This window comes from Larus michahellis, chromosome 8 (genome assembly GCF_964199755.1).
Source record: "Larus michahellis chromosome 8, bLarMic1.1, whole genome shotgun sequence".
In the NCBI taxonomy this organism is placed as follows: Eukaryota; Metazoa; Chordata; class Aves; order Charadriiformes; family Laridae; genus Larus; species Larus michahellis.
Genome location: NC_133903.1, coordinates 49,982,258 through 50,006,519, shown reverse-complemented (window position 1 = coordinate 50,006,519; position 24,262 = coordinate 49,982,258). Strand labels below are relative to the sequence as shown.

The following is a 24,262-nucleotide window of genomic DNA, read 5'->3' as shown; positions in this document are numbered from 1 at the left end:
CCTTCATAAAGGCATACCACTATAAAAGTTATCACGTACAAATAATGGTTTAAAATTCAGTACTGATTCACGAGAAAATAACAATTCAAGACAGTTTTGAGTTTCCAATTCCATTTAGTTTGTTTTGATGCTGTGGGTATACATACCTGTACAACTCAGTTTTTGTTTCTTTGAATACTTTTACATAAGCAATCGTTTTAGTTTTCCAGGCTTCTTTCTTTATGTTTGTATAATTAATTTGGTCTTCTGCAGTGCAGTCATCAGCCTGAATCTCAAAGCACCCTTAAAAAAAAAATAATGCTTGATTGAGACTGTGGCTTTAATAAATGATCATTGCTTTGTTCGTAGATGACTCTAGCTGTTTCGGGACTGACTTTTCCTTGCCATCGACTTACAGTTGGAAGAAGGTCTTCACCCGTACAAACGAGGGAACAATCAGAGGAGGTAAGAACATCATCTTTATTTTACCAGTATACTCTAGGAAGAAGCAGGGAAAGCTCGTTTTGCCATAGTCACTGTCCCTTCTGTTGCCAAATACATCGGTAGAATTGCATCTTAAAAGAATCAGTTTACAATTCCTGTAATGCGCAGTTGTGACAAAGTAAGGAACCGGGTAAATGGTCATTGAAGAGAAAGAGGAAAGACAAAGTAAGCAAGCCACAAGTTACTGAGCACTGAAAAATACTCCAAATTAAACAGAAGTCTGAAACATACATTTTTAGTGTTAGCAGAAGAAGATGCTTGCAGACTGTATAAACTCATGTTTTGTTGTTTCTATCAACGGTTTGGGTTAAAATTTCAAATGCATTTACCCTTCCTCAAAATCAATTTAATGTAAGCAGTTTCCCATTTTCCACACACTTTTCTTAACATTTTATTTAGAGAACTGTAGCACATAAGGTTTATCTTGTTGTGCAAAAAGGATGTGTTGCAATCTGTTCAGCTCATTTGAGTTGGCAAGACATAGCTGTGAGGTATGGTCAGGATGCAAACCTGGGTGTATGCTGTTGCGCAGTTTCTGAAAGTGAGAGGGTGGTCAGACAATGCCGTTCTAGCTATGCCTGAACCACTTAGCAGGTTAAACAGATGATTATTGTTTCCTTCTGGGATCTACCAATATAACTACGTATCCTTCCTTCTTTACTTCATTCTTTCAAAATGATCTGACTGAGTATGTTCACCTTTGTAGAACTTTCTTGTTGACTAGTTCATTCCGTAAATGTTCTTCATGTGAAGTTCTTTATTTGTAGCTGTTGCAGGGAGACATGCAGCATATTTGGAGCTCTTCACTCCTCTCGTGGTCACTTGCACGCTAGAGCTGGAATCTCACATAATACGCTGCTTTGCACCTTCAGGGATTCACGTAGATTTTCTCTAGTGCGCTATCACCATAACTTCTAGATCAAGTGGAGCTTGAATAGTCATTCATGAAAAGCATTCAATTTAGAGGGAAGTTAACACTGAATAGTTAAAACCAATTTTTTTCTGAGCTGCTTTATGTTTCAGAGGATGTGAAATCCAAAAGATCTGCTGGTGGGAGTTGAAGGCACAGATGGCACCTTTACTACTTGCACAGAAATGTTGGGTTTTGTCCTTTATATTGGTATGCTAAATAAATCAGCCTGTCATTCAACATGCAGTAGTCTGGTGTGCCAAGTTAGGACTACGGGGGCTAAATTTGTAGGTCAGACATTGCAAAAGACAGATAGGTACCTTTCCAAGGACTGTGCCCCACCATGCAAGTATTGCTAAAGTAGGTTGTATCTGAAAGTCTAAAATTATTGATAGGTTGTGTGACTTTTCTCGCTCTTTCTTAGGCAGTTAAACCAGCTGTAGTACCGTTAGATGGAAAATAGCATTAACTTCGCATAAAATTTGCTCAACTACGTGCATACAGAGCCAGTTCCTTAGTTGTTTAATAATGCATTTTGTCACATAATATTGCTCTGCCAACCAGACTTCTGTTAAAAAATAGGTCCTATTTATAAGAAGCAGTCTGATAATGCTGTAAGAAATAGTAAAATAAAATGCAGTATATAGAGCGTTTTTACAGAAATGTGTATTTTTCACTATGTATGTATTTGGTATTTCACACGACGTCTGTAATAGAGGCTTATGGTCGGTTTTGGTTTTTGTTTTTAAATAGCAATGCACTGATGTTCATATGGTTAGCGACAGTGATGGAGATGACTTTGAAGATGCTACAGAGTTTGGAGTTGATGATGGAGAAATGTTTGGAGTAGCATCATCTGCCTTGAGGAAATCGCCAATGAGTAAGAGTTGACAGTTAATTTACAATGAAGTGGTGATTGTACAGCAGTAGTGAGGGCAGAGAGGTATGATGGCTCTGCGTAAAAAGAAGCAGGAGTATCTTTTGATAGGAATGTTATAATTGTTTGAGTGTCGTGTCTGATGTATCAAATGAAAATACTGCAAACACAATTGGCAACTATGAAAGCGTCTTCCCATGGGGAACGTTTTTTAACCTTGTGTTTTTAGCTTATAGTTGAAGAATAATAATTAAACTGAGAGAAATTATGATCTCTAACCAAATGTTCCTGTCGATAACTAGATTTCCCCTTCCCTGTTTTGAAAATTCTACAGATTTTTAGCTTCAGCATCTTGTGGTGATTAATATTTTTTAGTCATTTACATTAAACAAGTTTCTCAGTGATTATTTGCGCTTGAATTATGAAAAGGATTGAGCAAGGGCAGTCAGCTACCTCCTATATGCAATTCTATATACTCTGTATTTACTTTAGGCTTGCATTAGTGTTATTACCTTACAAGTTTTTTGACAGCAAATATATGTAATAATAGGGAAGACTTTTTAATAGTATGTATAGGAAGTTTAAAAAAAGAAAAAGAAAAGTAACGAGCAATATAGTGGGTCAAGCCTTCCAAGCCAGTCCTTTCATTTTAATGTGTTAAAGTAAGTCCAGAGTGTTAACTGAACAAGTGATATATCGCATTACACTGGACCTGAGGATTTTACTGTTTGGAAATCCTGAATATATTCATGAGAGCGTCTGGAAATTTCATGTCTTTCCAAAGGTTCATAGTTGATAGTCTTTCATGAAATTTGTATGGTCTCTTGGTAACCACTTCAGTAAGCTGTCAACATAAAAAATCCATGAAGCAAAGTGAGTTCACATATTAAAATCTGTTTCCGTACGGTTGCTTTTAATTTATATTTTTCATTTTTTTTTAAGTGCCAGAAAATGCTGAAAATGAAGGAGATGCCTTATTACAATTTACAGCTGAGTTTTCTTCAAGGTAAGCTTAGCCTATTAACTGTGCAATTCTTGTTACAAGCTAAATAAAAATTAGTAAATAATGAAAATAAAAATAAACCAAATGTACATATTTTGTTGTGGGATCATAGCATGTTTAGGCATCATCTAATTTATTTTAAGCTTAACTTTGTTAGAACTGCTTCTGAAATAAAATTATTTCTCAGTCCAAATTAGAGTGACAGATTCTTGCCTTATTTAATTTGCCACTAATTAATATCATTACTTAATTATGTAAGGGTCCAGAAGGATGATAAAGACTCTGATTATGTATAGCAATTTTAATTTGATGTACAGGAACATAAAAGCTGAAGCTGATTAATATTGAAAAATAGATTCAGAGTTGCAGTAAGAGTTTTCACAATAATAAAGGGTTTGGATAAATACCTACTTTTAAAAAATATAGCAATACTGCTTTTTCTAACTTTATACCACCAAATCATACGTTGTTAAACAGTTGCCGCATTTCATCAAATAGGTAGAAGCTGCGAACTACCATACTGCAAAGTAATGTAAAGTTTATGACTTCTGTTTTCCCTGCTCTGTGTTGAAATGCTCATTTATATATATGAGATGCCTTAATGTGTAATGCGAGAATAGCCTTCAATTAACCTTTAAGAATATAATAGAGAGAGGAAATAAGTTATGATTGAAAAATTATATAGAACTTAAGTTGTCTATGTATGTAAGCAGAAAGTTTTACCACAAATTTGTAAGGTAGCAGTTACTTTGAGCTTTTGAATGTTGGGGGACAGATGGGATGTAGTACTTCATCTTTCCAAAAATTTAGCCAATGCCTTACATTTACATAATATATGAAAAGGTAGAATATTGAAATTACTTATTTTTGTAATTTTTTTATTAATTGGAAATTTTATCTCAAATAGATATGGTGACTGCCATCCTGTTTATTTTATTGGATCATTAGAGGCTGCTTTTCAAGAAGCCTTCTATGGGAAAGCTAGAGATGTAAGTTTGCATTAAAGTTACTTTATTTAATATGGGGGCGGGGAAATGGAAGCCATTGTAAATGTTTCATCTTTATTTTAGAAAAGGTAAACTACGTTTTGGAGTCATCTTCGTTTCATTGTTTGTGAAGAGTTGTACTCATTTAGTTGACGGACTAAAATACCTTGGTCGTTGTTGAAATTACAGTGAAAACCCCATGCTTTCTAATCTTTCAGGCTGTATTTTTATTGGAGTCCTTCAGAGCTACTCTTTTTCTTTTTTGCCCCCCGCCTCCCTTTTCTTCCTGAAAGAACAGTGTCCTAGCAGCAGATAACACTGGCTCCGAGTCTTATGGTTGAGAAGTTCAATGTTGCATGTTGGCAACTCCTTTGAAGGATCGCTAATGAAATTGTAAATTTAAATTGAAAGGTCTCTGAAATACAGTGCGCTTTTTTTTTTTTAATTTGTACAGCCTTTATCTGCCAAGTAAATTCCAGTACTAAGATTTGGTTATTTAGTTTTTCTGGACATCCCACCAGACATCTCAAGTTTCTGTTATTCCATGCACAGTTTTTAAATCAGTATTTTAATAAAATTAGAATGGGGATAGTTTATTTAAGTTTTGGTGACTTGAATTCACTAAGGAGAAACCCAAACCCCTTGCATAATTAAGCATAGATAAAGCTGAGACACAAACAAGAAAATCATGCTGTTTAAATTTGCTTTTTGTTGCCTTGATAGATATTTAACTTTAAAATGAAGAATGTTTTGGCTTCATGCAGTTATTCATATTGGAAGGAACAGCCATGTTATGTTAGGGGCTGTTCTGTAAGTGCAGTGTTATGAACCTACACTGTAGAGCTTACGTTAACACATACTTAACATGTTGTGTGCACATTTGAAGTTTAGTGACTATTTCCATATCTTTGTGCAGATTTCAGAGCATAAATGGATACGTGATAATTCAGAGTCAGAGTATTCATTTGTAATAGCTCTTTAAAGTAGACCTTAATGCATGATTAAAATAAATCATATTCAACAAGAAAAGGGCTTGAGTTAGGAAGTTCACTTTGTGTCATTTTGTCAGAAAGGGTTGACAGTGTATCGGTATAACAATGGACAAGAACCAATTAGGAGCTTTCATAAATATTTTTTATACCTATAAATCTGATATGAATGCAGTGCAGTTACTTAGTTCTTTAATACTCAAAACACTTCTTATACTACTTACGTAGCACATCTGAAATTCATGCCACCTTACGTTTCTAGTATTTTGCAGTGTATTCAGACCAGATCCTCCTCAGGATAAAGTTATATATTTCGGAAAGTGTTATTTTTGTGACTTCTTTTCTTTTTTTTTTTTCCAAATATTGCCTTAATTTTTGAAAGCTCTTCCCCCCAACTACTCTTTGGAATGACATTATTTTTATTGTAACATTCTGACTTTAAACAAAGGTATGAGAATGTGTAAATACCATTTATTTTTACTGCCTTTTTCCTGTTACAAACAAATTTTTCAGTACTGCTTCCTGGAATTCATAACTGAGGAAAGGGATATATTATTTTATATTTTTATAATTGCATTTCATAAAATAATTCAATATGCATATCAGTATAAGAAAAAAAGCTTAGGAGAAATAGCAACCTGTGTGTCTTGTCTGCTAATTTATACTATGGAGGGCACTTAATTTTACCAGGGCAACAGATGAGCTTCAGGCACCAGCATTCTTCACTTGAAGTGAGAAATTGAGTTCCAAGAGTAAATAAAAACAAGATTGAAGGTTTAAATCCTCTGCTAGGCTTTTTGAACTTATATACTCATTAAATGTTTATTGGAGTGGTGGGATTACGAAGGATTTGGGTAGCTTCATCAACTGGTATATACTTAATCACTAAGTAAAACACTACATTTGATAGAGTGTTTCTCACGATGCCACACTCAATCCATCTTAATGAAAACCGCTTCAAACTGATTTAATTTGAGAGCACTTGGCAGCTTGAGTGCTCAGAGATCTTAGCCTTTTCTTGACAAATTCTCAACGCTGTCCAGAGCAGAAGGTGCTCTCTACAGCTCAGGTCTAGCGAGACAGCCATCAGCTATGTTTTTAATCTATATTGTGGATACTTTTTCTCTCAAAAAAAAAAAACAAAACCCACTATATATGAACTTGAAGCCTTTTTTCCGAAATATTTTAATTTGGGCTATTTTAAGAAAGTTAACATGTCAGAACATGTGTTTTAAACACAGATTGTGGCTTAAAATTCTTTTTAAGAAAATAGATATTGTTCTGTTAAATCTTAATGTCTTTTATGTGTTAGAAAGGATGGTAATTCATAGTTGTTTAAGAAAATGTTACTTGGAAAAGAAATACCTTCCTAAAAAAGTTTACATGTTTGTTACCTATGTTTTGTTTAGCTTTTATTATCATAGCTTTTCATTTCGAGTCTTTAGATACTTAAGATTAACATCCATGACAGGTATCTTTTTTCCTTTAGAGCAGCTGCTACCACGATACTGCCAGTTTCATGTAGGAGAGATGGAACTAGGTCAAATGGAGCTCCACTTTAAAACCTGCATATCTCCTTAGCACAAAAGTACAATAGCCAAGATACAGAGCTTTGCCTTTTACAACCAGTGTCCTTGGTCCTTGGCAATGAAATCCCCGGTTACCTCCTGCAGCCTGATAGTTAAGGGCATTCTGTGTCCATTTCCAAGGCTTATTGGATATATAACACGAGAAAATATTTTCATTATTACTATTTTTTTTAATTGTGTCAAGAAGAGAAAGAGAGAAAGAGGGTTTATTAAATGAACAAATAAGTTGTTCTTTTGTGAAAGTCTTCCTCTACTTATTGTGCCCATTGGAAAGAAGCATTTCTCTTGTTACACTAGTTTCTGCAGAACAAGCTTACTCTTGCTCGAGTAGCTACAGAAATAGCTAGAGCTGATGCCACGGGAGAAATCTTATAAAGGACAGTCTTAAACGAGGTGTTTGGGGGAGGTTTCTCTGTGACTGAAAGCAGTTTGTGGGTGCCTTGTATTTTGAAATATCAGGGGATTTGTCCTAACTTAGGGCAGTATTGCTGTTAATCCAGGATCTTAATAGCTATATTGAATCTCACTGAGCTATTTACTTGAATAATACTGAAGTATTTTCTTTTATTGGAGCTTGTTTGGCTTTTCATTTTTATAGGTGGTGGCTACTCTTTTATTATGAGGAAGAATAAAGACATCCACTTTACCTTTTCAGGAGCTGTTATCTTTATATACCTCTGTCAGATCACCTCCTGCTCCTCTCTCAACCTTTCTGTTCACTGACTTTTAATAAATATGTGAAACATCTCTCTTAGCACAGATGGGTATTGTCACCTCAATATATATTCCTGCATACTGAATATGAACCATGTTTTTCTTCTCCTTGAATTCTGTCTTTTAGGTTCAATTTAGTGGCAGCACCATTCCTCTCACATATGGGTACTTTATTTCCAGAATATCTAGAAGAAAGTATGCTCCTTCCATGATTTGGCATGTTTAAATAAAAGCTGCTTTTTTTTTTTTTTCCTGGTGGTAGCAGAATATTCCTTCATACAGGGCTTTTTGTAGTATCATTTTTTTTTCTGTGTAACTCAGAAAAACATCCCTTATTATTTCAGCTCATTAAGTTCAAGCTGAACTTAATACAGAAAAAAGACTCACAGAGATAATTATTCTCATTTCTGTTAGAGCACATGATAGAAACAGCATTGGCTGCTCTCCAGTCGTCTTGTCTCAGAAGAGAAATTTGAAGTCTGGTCTTTTAGACGCTACCTTGAGTAGAGGAGAGAGGTTGTTCTGAATCCCGGTTCCAGGATGGCTTTTTGGTTTATTCTTTCATCTTTTTTCCCCCTTTTATTCCCTAAATACCATGGAGTGATGTCAAGCAGCACAGTTTCACCACCAGCTTTTACTTTGACTCCAGGCACGTTTCACATCAAGTCAAATCGCTACTGCTGCATTTTATAAGGGGCTTGATCGTATTGCGTGTGCTAGGTGTACTTTGCAAATGCATCTGTAGTTGAGCAGTCTGAGGGTCCTACATGGAGAAATGGCTGCTTTACGGATTCACGTTAAGCGTAAATAAGCTGAAGACCAATCTACACAGTCTGCAGGTATAGCACTATAACGCTAGGTTCCTGGGAAGAGCAAAGCAGCTGCACTACGGTAGATGTCAGTACATAAATTCCAGTTAAGTCCCACGTTAGTCGCCTTCATTTTCTTTCCAGTCTTGCCTGATGTGTGTGTTAACAGTTCTGTCCTTTCGTTCTAAAATTAATTCTGAACTTGTGGATAATTATTGTTCAGAATTTTTTGCTGCAACATAGCAGCTTAGTAGTCTCTCTGTGTGCCTGCAGAGCCTTCATCTTTCATATCTGAAGGGTTAGACCTGGGTATGGGTCTCTTCAGCCTTCTCTGTACTTAATATTAAGTAATGAAAGTTTATTGAAATTGTCTGACACACTCTAAATTTCCTCTTCTTTCAAAGCCTATGATTTGTGGATCTTATTTGGGTTTGGTTTTAATTACTGTATATTTTTTGCATTCTGTAAGATATTGGTACAAGTTCAATTGATGGAAATAGAGATACAACAGGATCAAACATAGGATCAAATATTTGGAAGATGAAGGTAGACCAAATCAAACTTTAACCAGCCTTTACCTGGGAGAGTGGTTAGCCATTTGAACGGCTTACCATGGTTCATCATCCATCGCTGATGGTTTGATGAGACTAAATGTTTTACTGAAAGTTTAAAATAGGAGTTAGTTTAGGGATATCTTATGCCATGTATAATATAAAAGACTAGATCAGAAGATTACAGGGATCATCTCACTCCTACTTTAGGAACCTGTGCGGTACGGTTTAGTTCAGATCCTCTTCTACAAGGCTGGAGGCTGCTTAGTGCCCCTTGTCTTTGGTGTCTGTCTCTTTTCTTTTGACTGGTGCAGGGGAATTTAATAATGTTTATCTTCAGCAGGTTTTGTTCTGTGTAATACACAGAAAAGGCTTGCGATGAATCTCCATCTGCCCTATATCCTGCTGTGATCCTTTTTCAAAATGGAGTAAATTCAAAGGTACATCGCCATGCTGTTAGAGGTTTGCTTTCTGCTTAGGGAGACAAGGATTGTGCGTGATGGAAGAAGCTGTGTCCAAAACAGCTGATCATATGATCTCCAAGATCACCTTAGACAGGTGGATCAGATTGTACACTTCAAAGGCTTAAAGATGTGCAAATACATCCCTTTGTTCATTTGAATTAGCTCTCACTACATAAAACCTGGAGGAAAAATTAATGATCTTGATTTGTTAGCCCACCAGCTGGAAAGAACATTCATTCCTCTAGCTGTTAGATAGTGAACATTTTTGTCTCAATTATTACTTGGACTTGTAAACCTGAGATTCAAAAATAACCATTCAGCTCTGTGGTTTTGCTGACCCTTATGACTGTATTGCTATTCTCATTCTAGTCGATATTCTTCTGAGGTACTGGATTCACATTATTTGGAACTGGCTGAGAAGCTTGGATATCCCATTACTCAGGGATTATCAATTTGGTTTCCCAACCTTATGAAGATCTGTGTTTCTTTCTGCCTCAGTGCCAAGTTTTCCTTCATTTCTTCTAATTCTGTACAAAGTGCATTAATTTTGCTGAAGTTCCAAAATGCAAAAATGTCCAAATGGATGGCATAGTGTGCGTGTCTGATGTGTGGGATTGTACATGCATGTTGGATCTCTTGGCCACGTGCATCAGTGTGTGTGGCAGGAGGCTGCCATACTTCGGATCATGGGGCGGAGAGGTTTCATGGTGCCGGGTTACAGCTGGGGGTCTGTGCCTCTTGGGGGGCTGCCCTGCAGTGTCCATCTACAGCCCGCGTTTCCTTCCAGGGTGTCCTGTGCCAGGCATATTCCATCAACAGGGCAAAATCAGGCAGGAGAGGGCTGCAGGGCTTCCTTGCAAACATGTTGTGGTGTAATCCTTGGGAGCAGGGGCAAGACCAACAGCACCTCGTGCAGTCTGAATGCAGCAGAGATTACAGAAAAAAATGCTTGAAGTCTGGATTTTTGAAGGCATTTAGATAACCAAAATGCTGAAAACAGTGAGCGTCTCTTTCTCGTGGCCCTTTTCCCTCTGAAATAAAATGAAACCTGGAGCTTAAAGTTAAACCTTTTAGGACTTTAAGTCCTATTGACATTGATGAGACTTACACTCCCAAGTATGTCTGTAAATCCGGGCCTCTTCTGGAAATCCCAGCGTGTGACTGCCTGGTCTTCAGCATTCGCGTACTCTGAAAAATACATCTCTTGATGGCTTAAGTTCCTGAGGTACTAAGACCTTTGGAAGTCCATCAACTATTCAGTACTTAGAACCCTTTCAGTATCCAATACCTTCACAGGGACAAGTAAAATTTCTTCCCCATAGGACTTTTTTTTCTTCTTTTTTTTTTTTTTTTTTATTTTACGCTCAGTGTATAACCCCCGTGTCATTATATTTTTGAGAAATCTAACACAGAACAGACTAGTGCTCCATTAGTAGGCTTCTTTTATGGAAGTCAAGACTGTTCAACATCTTAGCAAGCCTATTTTATTAGTATTCACTGAAAAATTCCCAGTATTAGTCACCATCAAAGCCTAGAATTTACTCTTGTTTTTTTCAAAGGCTTGAAATAAAAACAATAGCAACAACCTGCTTATAAATATAGACTATCATGGGTTAGTAAAAAAAAAAAAAAAGACAACAAACAAACCACACAACAACAACAACAACAAAAAATTCTAAGCCATGAGCCTTTTGCAATAATGCATTTTTCCAAGGAAAAAATATCCCTGGCTTCCACTAAGATTTTTTCAAAATCATGTTTCAGCACTTCAGTTCCTCCTGTTACCTCTTTTCATTTGTCCTAGCAGTATTCCTATGTCTGACCTTAACATTTTGGATGAATTATCAGACAGAAGACGGTCTTTTATATATGATGGAGTTTCGTCTTTGCATGGTGAGATTTGTTGATGCAACAAAAATTACGTTCACTTGTAAAGTAGCTCAGTGTAAACATCTATTGTGTATGTGCCTGTTCTGTTTACTAAAATTTGGGCCTAAATCTTTAAGCCTAAAACTGTACATATTTTGAAACATTCCCTTGTACGGAATCTCATATTTAACAGTTTCATGGGGTTGTTTCTTTGGAAGTAAAAGTGTTTCTCAAGAGCCTTTTTTTCCACCCGCTCCCAGTGAAAAGAGGAGAGCAAAGCCATCCGCTTACCACAAAGCAGTGCCACCACAAAGGAAAGATTAAGGGTTTAGAGAGAGGTCAATGTGGGTTTTTCTCTAACTAAACACTTTCCTAAAGTTTCCTTGTGGAAAAAATAATGAAGTCATCTCAGAGTTTTTAAAGAATTTTTATTTCTTTTTCACCGTCTGCATTCGCTTGTCTTCTCAGCATGGATGTTTAATCTTTCTAGGCTTTGTGAATTGGTCCAAATGAATAAGTGGTGAGCTGTCTCTCTAGGAGCTAGAGGCTTATTCTAAGGCCCTAATCACTGAGTAAACACATCTTTGCCCTCCCTCTCTTACAACTGCTATATAATAGTCGAGATTCTAGCACAGTAACCTGGATATTGCAGGGATCGACGCTTTGAAATGCAGAATGGCTGATCCTCAAAAACAGACAGTGCCTGATCTTCCCCTGCCTCTTTCTTCTTTTTAAATTAAATATCACCACAGAAATGCTGTTTTATTGCTTGATATTGTGCATCAGCGCCCTGGATTTTCAAGTTTAGTTTCAGTCAACATTGTTGGCTGCACTTATATGGATCTCTGCATGTTGGGCTTATTAATGGCCTTCCTGGCACATGTGTACGTGGTTCTGAAGAACACTTAAATTAAATTAGACAAACATTAATGCAAATTACTAATCCCTTTCCCAAAGTCTAATGTTCAAATGTATTCTTCTTTTTATAAACAGTCATTAAGTTTTATCCAAAGCCAGTATATGAGGTGATGGCCGTACAGGTTTTTACAATGACAGCTTGTCTCAGAATTGCATCCCGTGTCTTGCTATATCGATACACATCAATATCTAGTGTTCAGTGTTACTACTCATGAAGAGAAATGACTTTAAGTAAAAGTCTGAAAATAGCATTTACCATATCGTCTAAGCAAATATGTTCAAGTAAGATTTTAAAATAAAGTAAGTAATTTATATGGGCATGGGGGAGTGGAAAGTAGTAATTTTCTGAATGGTATTTATAATTCATTGAATACCAGATGTAGGATCATGGTCCTTAACTAGCTCATAGTTTCCCGATGTTTTTCTCAATCTGCTTTCTGTCTTTACATACACATAGACTTGCTTTCCAAAAGGTGGTGTGAGGTTATCATGGGGACACAGCACAGCTCCGTGCTGCTGGCAGTGAAGCTCAAATATTACTCAATAGGTTTTCAGAAGAACGCGGCACAGAATATTTTGTTTCCAGAGGCCACAAACACCATCCTCAACATTGAGTCTTTGCTGACATGGTAACTACAATGAGATATATCGGTGCTCACAAACTCAATGTGGGATTTGATCCATGCATGTCTCCCGCACCCCTTCCCTTGCGTCTTACACATTCGCAGTGCTGGGGCGAATGCTGGACCTTGCTCCGTAGCTCCATGAGAGAGGTAGCCAGCCGGGCTAACACATGGCCTTTTGACCAGCTACACGTCAACTTACGAAGTATGTGAGAAGCTGATGTGCTGTGGGCCTCCCCCCATCATATGGCTGGATGGAGAGCTGCCAAAACATCCAGCACGTAGCGTCGCAGGCGTTGGGACTGTAGGCAGCTGTATTGCTACTTACTCATTTGGCTACAGATGGGGTGAGAACAACACACTGTCATTTTTTTCAGGTTGTTTATAATTGTTTTGTATTGTAGATGCTGTTGTATCAAGAGGTGTGTTCCTTGCTCAGGGAATTGTTCCAAATGTTATCTTTATTGGGCAGCAAGCCAAAAAAGTTTGCTCATTTCTTAAGCTAAGTCTGTTAATAAGGTTTTTGGTTTTCATTCAGTTGTTGCTATTTGCATGTTGTAAGCATATAATATATCACATTTTGCTACCCAAAAGAAAATATTAGGAAGCATTGAGAAGATTTACGGATTTGGAAGGATGGACCGTTTCAATCTACTGGGTTTTTTCCCCTGTGTGTACATGTTGAGATACTCGGCACCCTCAACAAACACCATAGGGTTTATTAACGCACAAATCTGCAGCAGTAATTTTAAATTACTAAATAGCCTGAGGAAGTTTTCACTGATCAATCTTCTCTCATGTCTTTTCAGAGAAAGCTTCTTGCTATCTACCTCCACCATGATGAAAGTGTACTAACCAATGTCTTCTGCTCACAAATGCTTTGTGCTGAATCTATTGTCTCCTATCTGAGTCAGAACTTCATCACCTGGGCATGGGACATGACAAAAGAAGCAAACAGGGCAAGGTAAGACTCTTTCGACTGTAAGTGGAGCAGCTTTTCTCTTAAGGAAGACCCTTATCTCTATGTATCAAATCTTTTGTTGCTTGATATCTATTTGAACTAAAAACTTCATGCTCGTTTTTAGCTAATCAATGAAGCTGTGCTGGCTAACATTCACTGAGAATTGGACTGCCCTTGATTTCATTACAAAGTGACTTCTTACTCCCGTGCAGGAAAAAATAGTTGAAGTTTTTTGAGTTAATTTTGCACAAATAGTTCTTGGAACGTGTCTTCACAGTTTTGCATTGCAGTGCCATAATATTTTGTGACACTAATTTATGTACATAGGTGTAACTGCATTAGACCTGTTTGGAATAATAACTGCTGTTATTAATGAAAATCTTATTTAAAAAAATAATATTCATGTGATAAATTAATATCCAAACCAGATTATGCAAAAACTTAAAAGCTTGCAATTCATATGAACTTTTTCGAACTACAGTTTTCTTACAGAACGTTCCTTTGGTAACGTTCAGATATTTTGATAGGTTTTAATATAATAAAAGCTATCCTATGTCTTAGAGAGGCCATCATTTTGCTTATGAGTAAAGAAATTAAAAAGCTGCAGATTCCACCTCCTTCTACCTCTTTTGTGTGTTACCAAAAAGTCTTACCAAAAACTTCTTTATGGTAAGACTTCTCTCTCTTCTTTGGTTATTTATCAGTTGATCATAATCTATTGAAAATAATGATTTTATGATTATACTTATTATTTTTAGAAATCAGACTTGTTTGGTTTTCTAGCTTGGACCTTATTTCATTGCCTTTATTTACACAGATGACGACTGCTTGCCAGGATAATGTCTTGCGTATATTACTCTAATGAGGGTTACTCGAACTTTTGAACAAAGGATGCAACTGTCATTTGGGCTGGGATAAGGTTGCCACTTTTTGTACACAATTCCATTGATAATTGAACAATTAAAAGTACATATTTATGTTTCTTGTGGCATGCTAGAATAGGGCATTCGTGCATTCCTGTTCTTAAGTATGTAAATTATGTTTAAGATTTATTTACTGAAAGCGAGCATGGAGAACAGAACAATCTCTTTTTCTAATACACTTTTTAAATGACACTTGTGTTTCACTGGAATTCCTCACTTGACCTTCTGCATTTTGTCATTGGACGAATCTGCAGCTATTTTCCTAGTTTAAGTTATTCTAGAGAAGAGTTAAAGATTATGGAAAAAAGCAGTTGCAAAACAGATAAGAAGTTTTTAAAAAAAGAAAAGAGAGAGAGGAAAAAGAAACATCTAGGTTCTTTCATGTGACCAAATACATAGACTGGAAAGTTGCTTAAGTCTTTTGGTTTTGCCATTCACGGGCAGTAAGGAGCCTCCTCCTTTTCTTTTATCCCACAAGTTGCTGTAGAAGGAAACACTATTTCTAAACCATCTGTAGTGGCTAAGTTCAGTTGACTACCTGCTGTTCTATTGTTCGCTTTTCTATTTAATTCTCTAGTTTCTTTTATTTTACAATGACAAAAAATTGCAGTGTAGTTTCTTTTGAAAAACTGTGTTTGAGGGTTTTTTATGACTGACGATCAACAGCCATGTAATTGCTTTGTTGTGTTTTACTAAAGAAATCTATTAAGTAGCACAACTTTGATACACTAGTAATAAGAGTTTGCAGGTTACAGAGACACCTGTGGTGACCAAAGCGACAGAAGCTGCTTATTAGAAAGAGCCTGTACAGCTGTGTCCTATTAACTCCTTATGACACTTCTTAAAACACAAAATAAAGGGCTTGTTTAAGGCTTTATAGCTATTCTCAATGAACCTAGTCACTGATTGTGCAGTACGATAGGGTTTTTAAGCCTTCATTTTTTGCTTTCTATTAACAACAACAAAGAAACTGTCATATTAACAGTGAGGTCAAAAAATAGTAAGGGGTAAACAAGGCATGCTGGCTCGAATTAGAATAATTTCTCGGTTGTATTTAGTGTCACATCCTGCTCCTTAGAGTGTGATTTCTTCAGAGGGGGCATGATGCTTCCTTCTCCCCTCGGAAAGTGCCAACGCACTGTAGGCATTCCCATAAATAAATACTCAGTACCTCTGTTTAATTACTACACTTCATTATGTGACATGACGACAGTGCTCTTGGAGCCTATCCCGTTCTGTTTCCCTACACATACAGTTGCACGCAGCTTTTTATTTGAATGGTGAGAAGGCAACAAGAATAAGAGAAGGAACTGCTTTTTGCATGCTGCTGTAGCCCAGCGTTGTTTGCAGCAATCAATAGGGACACCTCAATGTCAGTAGTAAAAGAGGTTTTCAGCGCTGTAGCGTGGCATGACTGATGTCAAACAGATATACGTACTTTCTCATATAAGCAAAAAAATGTTGAATATTCTGATTTTCTTCTTGCTCTTTGCTGTCCTCTTTGTGACATCTGTGGATGTCAGTCTGTTCTAAAACCAGTCTTCGTAGCGGTTTCTGTCCTCGTTAATGAAATGGGAATTTACTGTAGAAGAAAACTAGTGCCAAAATCTTGTCACTTTTTCCTGATTTTTTTAATATGATTCTTGTTAGACACTGATGCGGGGACGTGCTTTGAATCCTGCATTACTGTACACTAGTGTTTTTCAGCTGGAATCTCTCAGTCTTGTTCTTCAACATCCACTGCCGCAGAGCGAAGAGAATTCTGTAGGTAGGACTAGAAGGAAAACGCTGTGTAAGCACCAGGGTAACTGTTAGCTGTACTGCAAGAGCATGAGCATTACGACTTCGGGAGTCAGATTTTTAAAAATTTCTAACTACAGCCACCCAGGACTGTTACTTTGTCAAACTGAAGGAGAAGTCTAGTTAATACAGTTAAGAGGATGTTTTGGTTTGGCATTCGCAGCTTTTAATTGTCTCTGACATAAGGTTTGCAGGAAAGGGAACAATTACTTTGGGAAAGTGCTGCAAATTATCAATCTTTTTATTACTAGAATAAAAAAATCATAATAAAAGGCAACAATAATAATAAAACAATAGCCTTCATTTAGGAAAATAACATGGTGTCTTTATAATACTGTAAAGGAATCTACGGGAAAGCTTTATCACAGTTTAGACTTCAGTTTAGCGAGCAACTGTGTGGAATATTCTTGTAATTTATGTTGTCCATGGTCAAAGGAGGAAAAATACCCACAAAGCTACAGGTATATCTTTCGCTTTCTTGTTATATTCCACTCAATCGAATAGTGAGCTTAAAAATCACTGTTGGCTTTCCATTGCTTGCGATGGAGATTTGCTACCGTGCCACTCCAAAGAGCAGAAATACGCTGTTTCGGGAGGTGTAAGGAGGTAGTAGTGGTGTTTGACAGCAGTGCTGTTGACAATTCTGGCCCTACCTTTTGGACCGAGCACGCGGCTGCAGCAGCTCACCGGCTGCGTCGGGGCATCGCATGGGCTAAGCGATTCCTCAGGTTTCCAGGGAGGTTGTAGGATAGATAACAGGGGAGCCAGACGTGAGCAGCTGGAGTTCTGGCACTTTCTGACTTCAAAGAGTTGACTAAATACCATTACTCTAATATAATTATGTGCATGTGTGTGGGAGGTATGTGCATGGGTATATGTATGTATGCAAGCACGTGCCTAACTATTTTTGTTAATTCATTAGTATACATTATTATATTATATTTTTATCCAGGACAGGTACATAGTGAATATATATACACTTACATATATACCTACACATGCATACATACCCTTATGTTTGTACACAGCATTTGCAAACATAGATTATGCGTAATATTAACAGATTTCCAATGTACGTAATGTTTGCCAAGCAAAGCAATGCCGAAACCGTAAAACAGCTTTTTAGCTTTTGATATGGTCGCCCTTGGGCATTGTATTTCAAGGTGTTACCAACTTTTCTCAGCTCTGATGACAGGTACTTGTTAGTTTTAATGTTCAAATGATAGTTTTTCACTTTGCTTGAGCTTAGGAAAGAGTTAATTGACTAAAGCGCTTCTCAGCAGCAGGTTGTCTTCACCTGCAATTTCCGTCATCAAGTAATTAGCCATATTCACAGTTGCTGACCCTTAGTGCTAACCTACTGAATGATGCATGCCTGGATGAAGACCAGTTGACCATATTACTCCAGCTCCCCAATCCTATTTGATCCTTCAGCAAATATATTGCAGGTGTGGGGTCTGTGAGTGCTGGACTCGGGGAGTTAATTTCTCACTGCCTCTTCAGGAGTGACCGTGGATTCTGTATATGTTGCTTGCAAAACGGTTGGACGTGTTCTTTGGGCACTAAATCCTTAACAGGTTTCACAGAAGAGTGTGAAAACCTTATCTATTGTATTTTGCAATATTTTATTTAATTTACCTTAATAGCAATACAGTGCCAGTCAATAAAAACAGGTCAAAAGTCTAATTAATGTTTTAAAAATAAAGGTTCTCAAACACCAGGCGAGTTTGTCATTTTCTGTATGGTTTGTTTTGAGGAGGAAGAGGAAAGAAGGTGAGGAGGGAACCCTTCTGTTCCATGATTACATCCCACCCGCTCATTTTCTCCTTTTCTCCTTTGCTTTTGATTTTAGTGGCGGTCTTAACAGAATGTCAAGATCAATTTGCAGCATGGTTTAACTCAAGGTTTGCATTCTGCCAGCAGCAATTGTCCTAACGAACAATGCCGTGTGTTCTTGTAACTTCAGAAGCTTTTAGAAGGCTCATGGCAAGGGCAGCATCTAATGACTTTATTAGTGTAGGGTTTCAAAATGGGCCCAGTAATTGTTCGCATCTCTTTGTCATCTAGTCATAATTACTGCATAGTATTGTTCGGGGTTGCACTTGTGAATAGTTTCCTAATAGCACTGAAATGAAGAAAAAAGGAAAAGGATAAAAGGTGATTGTCTCTTTAGATGGAGAACAAAACAGCCTGTATATAGATGATGGTTAAACTGTTTATTATACACCCACCAGAAAAGGTAAACTATCCCTGCTTAAATATTTATATACTTCAAGGTAATTTCATGTTAGTAGTCTAAAAATGTCCAAATTTGGAAAACTAAAAACCAGCAGAGACTGCATTTTAATCTGATCGTGATTAGTAAAATATGGAAGTCTTCGTGATATTCACCTATAAATAGAAAGCAGTCACTCTGTTGGTGTGATTAAGGTTTTCAGTGCATCATTTTATATGCCTATATGCTGTACAGTCATCTGAAAAAAAAAATAAATTATTAAAACCACAGGAATTAACTAAACTGATATATTTTAAGTCCCCACTATAAAACCAAATCCTAAAGTTCTATCCCCCTGTACTCAAACCACAGCATAGTTTATTAAGCTTGTTGAACAGAAAAGGTGAAAGAATAAAACTCTGCAGTGTCCTGTGCAAAAAAGGTGAAGGCAGAAGAAGAGGTAGTCAGGACAGACTTGTTGGGCTGCTTTGAGGAAGGAGAAAGAAGTCATTCACAGGTCCATCTAAATACAGGAGTCCACAACTGCACCAGCGGAATTGAAGCTGTAGAGAAATTTAGATGCATCCATGCATCTAAATCAACTATCAGAAGAAAACATTGAGCTGGCAGAATTGGAATCATTTGTACCAGAATGCAGCTGAGTGCTGCAAATGAATCTCTTTGGTACTGCCGGGTGCCTGATCAGGACACAGGTCTCTGCAGAAGCGCAGGTGCCCATCCTCTTCCCTTAGGTTAGGATGACTCTGCTTTGACCTCTCTGCTCTCCTTTTTGTCACCGTTCTGACTGACTGTGGGTCTCAGATTGCTGCAAAATATCAGTATTCAGTCCGTGCTCGGCCAGAAGGTTCAACTGTACCTGTGTCATTCCTGACTGATGGCTGCCTGATCTAATCTTTGGTGTGAGGGAGGTTTCTCAGCATTTCTCCATAACCAGTTCCAGTACTTGACTTCCACTGCCTTCAGGCAGTTCACACTAGTAGGTAACCTAAGTTTCTCTCACAGCAATCAATGACAATTGTATCTTGGTCCACTCAGTAGACAATGAGGTATTGTCTTCCTTTCTGTTTTTGTTCTTTGGACCTAAATGTTGCTCTTTTTTCCTGTGATTTTCTTAGACTAAGCAGCCATGATTCCTTCAACCTTGTCCTTTTGTAGACATTTGTTATTGCAACCTTCGTGTGGTCCTTCTGTAATTGTTCCACACCTTTACTGATGCGCTGTGCCTAAAACTGCCTTGTCAGGGCTAAATACAGACAGAGGATTATTTCATGTTGTACAGACCATGCTTCTGTTTACTCACCCCACTATGATGCTTGTCGTCTTCACATCATGACTTTTCTTCTTCCCTTACTGCCTGATTCTTACTCTGTATTTGTGCAATTGTTCCTCCTACTCAGAGACTTTCATTGACCTTGTTGAACTGCATTTTACTTCTCAGGACGTTTCTCTGATTTGTGAAGATTAATCTGAATTCTTCTACAGACTTCAGATGTGCTTGTAGCTTCTCCCACTTTACTAACATCTGCAAAGTAACTACACGTACTCTCTGTTCTTATCTAGGTTGTTATTAAGTCTACCTGTAGCAAGCCTTGGATATTCCTTAGCAAATCATATATTACATGCCTTTCTAATATAATAGGCAATAATCAAAGCTACCACTGATAGGCAAGCGCGTCTTGTGTTTTCCGTTTTCAGTACAGCGTTTCAGCAAGGGGTCCAGGTATATTTTGTTTATACTTTTACCAATGATTTTGTCTGGTGTCCAGTGGTATCTGAAAGGATGGATTAATGAGTTTCTAGAGGGATGTGGTTTAGACTAAACAGGGTTATAAAGTATTTACCTAATCTGTTTGAACCTTACGGGATGAAATTAGATCTTCCACATTTTATGAAGAGATAGATAATCCGCTCATCAAGGCTTTACTCTTGCGTAAAGAAAAAGTGGATAAAATCATGCTTTTTAGATCGGAATTCCTGGATATTTAGCGTGTGGATACTAAAGAGGATATCCACATCATTTGATTCAAGCTGCTTTATATGTCTTTAAACCATGCCTTGCATGTGTTGCTCATTCCCCCTTCTGTTAGAGTCAACAGTTATAACCCTACCAATGTGGGTAAGACAGTAACTCTGCATTATGGAGACTACGGATAGCAAGCATATTTTAATATAACATTTCATGACCTCGGCTTTTACTTTTTTTTTAAAAATGTAAATACCCAGTACAAAAATGTTATTTTTACATTAACATTTTAATGAGTCTTATGTTGACTTTGCAAAGTATATAATTATTATTAAAAAATAATCAGAAATCTTGAATATTTAATATTCATCATTGTTTTCTTCATGCTCAAGAAAGAAGTTACATTTTTTTCACAGACATTTCTGAAGCTTTAAAGTTTCTTAAAGTAAGGTTGGCCTTGGGAAGTAGTTGGCCGTAAATAAATCACACTTTTTTGGCCCCAAATCATCCCGGTTGTGGACTGAACACCAGTTCAGACTAAAAGGGAATAGATGTTTTAGAAGAGCTTATCAGATTTGGTCCTGCTGGAGCAGGGCTTTAGGCTGAGAGGATATAGCAAAAAAATCTCCAGTGCAGCCTTTCAGTTAAAAAGTCCTTCACAAAAAGCATTGTGGGCACCATGTGCCAAAGGGCCTAATTTTAGGTAGAACTTTTCCAAAGTTTTCCCGCCAGGGTGTAAAAATTAAAAGTAGCTACAGGAATATTTATAAGACCGTAACAAACAACCAGATCTCCGTTACTTATGGTGATGCGGAAAGGAAGAGAATTTGACCTTTAGTGCACTAGCCAGGTTTGCAAATACAATTATTAATTAAGCTTAAGGTGCTGGCAAGAGTTTAAGAAAAGCAAAAGCAAAGCAGAACTTTCAATTTTTGCTTGAACATACAAAAAACATTCAAAATGTAGCATCAGGTGTCCCTCTTTGCACATTCCGGGAGTACACTACAATGTACCATAACCAGCTTGCTCTGCATTAGTTTCCTTCTGCGGGTTTACTTAATTAACAAGAAAAAGATAGAATTAGCATTTTAGATTTAGTTACTCTTTCTGCAACTACACTATGCCACAACTGCTTGACGCTTTTATGTTATTCGTAATGTCTTGAGAAGATAGATGAATTTTGGGATGTATTCATCCTATCGAGTTGTATCATCAGTTTGATTCCAGTCGGTAACTGAAAATTGATACCACAACAGAGGACAGGCATTGAGTAGTTAATGTTTGTTTTCAGTGATGACTGGTAGGTGGTGTCCATGCCTTCTTGAAAACCATGCCAGTTGCCACTTTTCTGAGTGGAAAGAGAACGGAGACTGAATTCCTCTGCTCTTTTAGAGTCCTTCTGCTGGATCGAGGCCAAGGGCAGCAGTGCAGCATCGAGCTGTGATTTTTCATGGAAATGCAGAGGACTCTTATTGCTCAGAATCATCAGTTCTTTGCTAAGGTCTTCCTTTAATTCCTCTTAGTTTCTTCAATTCTTTCTGAATTCTTCCTCTACTAGGTAAGAATAAGAATCACTTTGAACCAGTTCACATTGGAAAACACAACGTGACAGTTTGGGAGCCAACAAACGCCTCTGCCTTGTGTCCCCTTTAGGGACTGGGCACCAGTGATGCTCTTAGCTTACCAAATTACTTAAGTTGAGATATTAAAGGAATATTTACATTCTTCTAAACTATTTAGCATCATAGCTTTTTTGTTTGTTTGATCATTTTCATGGTGTGGTAAGGAGGGATCTTGCGTAGTCACGGATCCCAACTTGACTGCAGTAGGTCCTGTCCGTATGAATAACAAAAATGTGACACAACATAATACAGGAGATACATACAGGAGATAATACCAGTCATTGTAATGATGAAACACCTCCCATTGGGAGCAGCTGCCATCTCCCACTTAGGGTTTGGCATTCTCCTTTGGGCTCTCGCCTCTAACAGGCAATACATAGCTCGTGGCGTAAATAGGTATCGTATAGATCGACAGCTTTCCAGAAATCAAAAAATCATGAGCTCTGAGATGAACGCTTTTGAACATCAGCACTGTGGCCAGAGGTGGCCCATTTTGTTGTTAAAAAGTAAAAGCTGCACGTTCTCACAAAAACATATTGTTCCTAAACCTCAGGATTTACAAAGTTCTCCATAGCATGTCTGAGATCAGGAGCCGTGGTAGAGCACAGACTTAAGCTGTAATAAGTCTTAACCCTTTGGTTTTGAGACTTGGTAATATTTTAAGGTTTTTTTCCATAGATTTTTAAAGCTGCTATGTTTTAGTAATTGCCTGCTAGCAGCTTTTTTTAAGTAATATTAAATAAATTGCATTTTGTGATAAAATTACAAAAAAGTTATGCCAGCAGTGTATTTTAATATAATGAGTCACGTGGTAGGGAATGATAACGTTCTTCTTTGGGAAACTAAAGTGCTACGAACATGATAACCTGAGCGAAGAGTTATCTCGGAGTACACGTGGAGAGAGAACTGCTGTGCAGTGATCGGCAACCCCCCAAATTAACATCTTCATTTCACCGGAATAATTTTTCCTGTGTGCCACTCTTAACTAGGGAGTGAACTATGTCTAAAAATTAATACCCGTTCAATCTACATTTAAAAGATTAAAACGTTTTTAATTTTTTTAGGGTTTGTTTCTGTATTGCCAAGCCATGGTCAGTGTCCATGTTTATTCTGTAGCTTTAATAACTGCTGGTTTCATTGCTAGCCAGTCATGAAAGATGTAAAGAAATGATGTTGTCTGCCAAAACTATTACTTTTCTTGATGAACTTTATTCTTGTAACTTTTGAGAATTTTTTTTTAAATGGATTTTTCCTTCATAAAATGTTTTTTTTTGCCTTTCTCATACTTCTCCCTCCTTGAATATTTTTGTAATTTAAAAATAAAAGGACTAGTAGGGTGCCATTTGCCCTCCCCTTCTGGCAGCGTTCCTCTGTTTCCACTTTTGGTTGGAGATCACAGTAATCCAGCATGTTGTGGAAAACAGTTCTCCCTGGAGGGACATCTGGCTCTTTGATGCGCTCCACAGGCAGTTCTCTTGGCAGCTCTGGAGATGCCACTGAAAGATCTGGCACACTTCTGTTTAGATGAAAGCAAGCAAATCCCTTGTTAGTGATGTACAGAGTAAGATGCTGGTTGTTGCACCGAATTGTTTTGGTCCTACTCACATACTTCTGACAGTAAATATTAGCACAGAGGAGACTTTTATTTTTTTGCTGATATGAATGTGGAAGAAAGTAAAAAGGTCTGCAAGTACAGAATCAGTAAAGGCAGAAAAGGAAAAAAGAAAATTAGTGAAGTAATTGCAAAATCTATGAAGAGGCACGAAAAAAACTGAACAGGGATCATGAATGAAAATTTGATTCCTACCCATCTAGTATAATGAAAAGAAGAGATATGTTATGAGTAATTGCTGAGCACTTACCACTGACCTGGCAAAGAGCACGCGTGTGAGTAATCGCTGGTGAACAGGAGTTACACGGTGTAGGTGTTGGAGATTGCTGTTGCTATCTTTTCATTCAGTGTTGCATCGTT

General features: G+C 37.4%; 1 protein-coding gene across 2 annotated transcripts in view; it reads left to right on the top strand.

Annotated features, from left to right (window-relative positions):
* Positions 1 to 24,262, top strand: part of FAF1 (Fas associated factor 1) — a 175,551-nt gene that overhangs the window by 114,475 nt on the left and 36,814 nt on the right. For both annotated transcript variants that reach the window (XM_074598544.1, XM_074598545.1), the window contains 5 exons: positions 349 to 444; positions 2,147 to 2,273; positions 3,213 to 3,276; positions 4,181 to 4,262; positions 13,595 to 13,749. In XM_074598544.1, the coding sequence (XP_074454645.1) occupies positions 349 to 444; positions 2,147 to 2,273; positions 3,213 to 3,276; positions 4,181 to 4,262; positions 13,595 to 13,749 (524 nt within the window). The remainder of the gene's footprint in view (positions 1 to 348; positions 445 to 2,146; positions 2,274 to 3,212; positions 3,277 to 4,180; positions 4,263 to 13,594; positions 13,750 to 24,262) is intronic.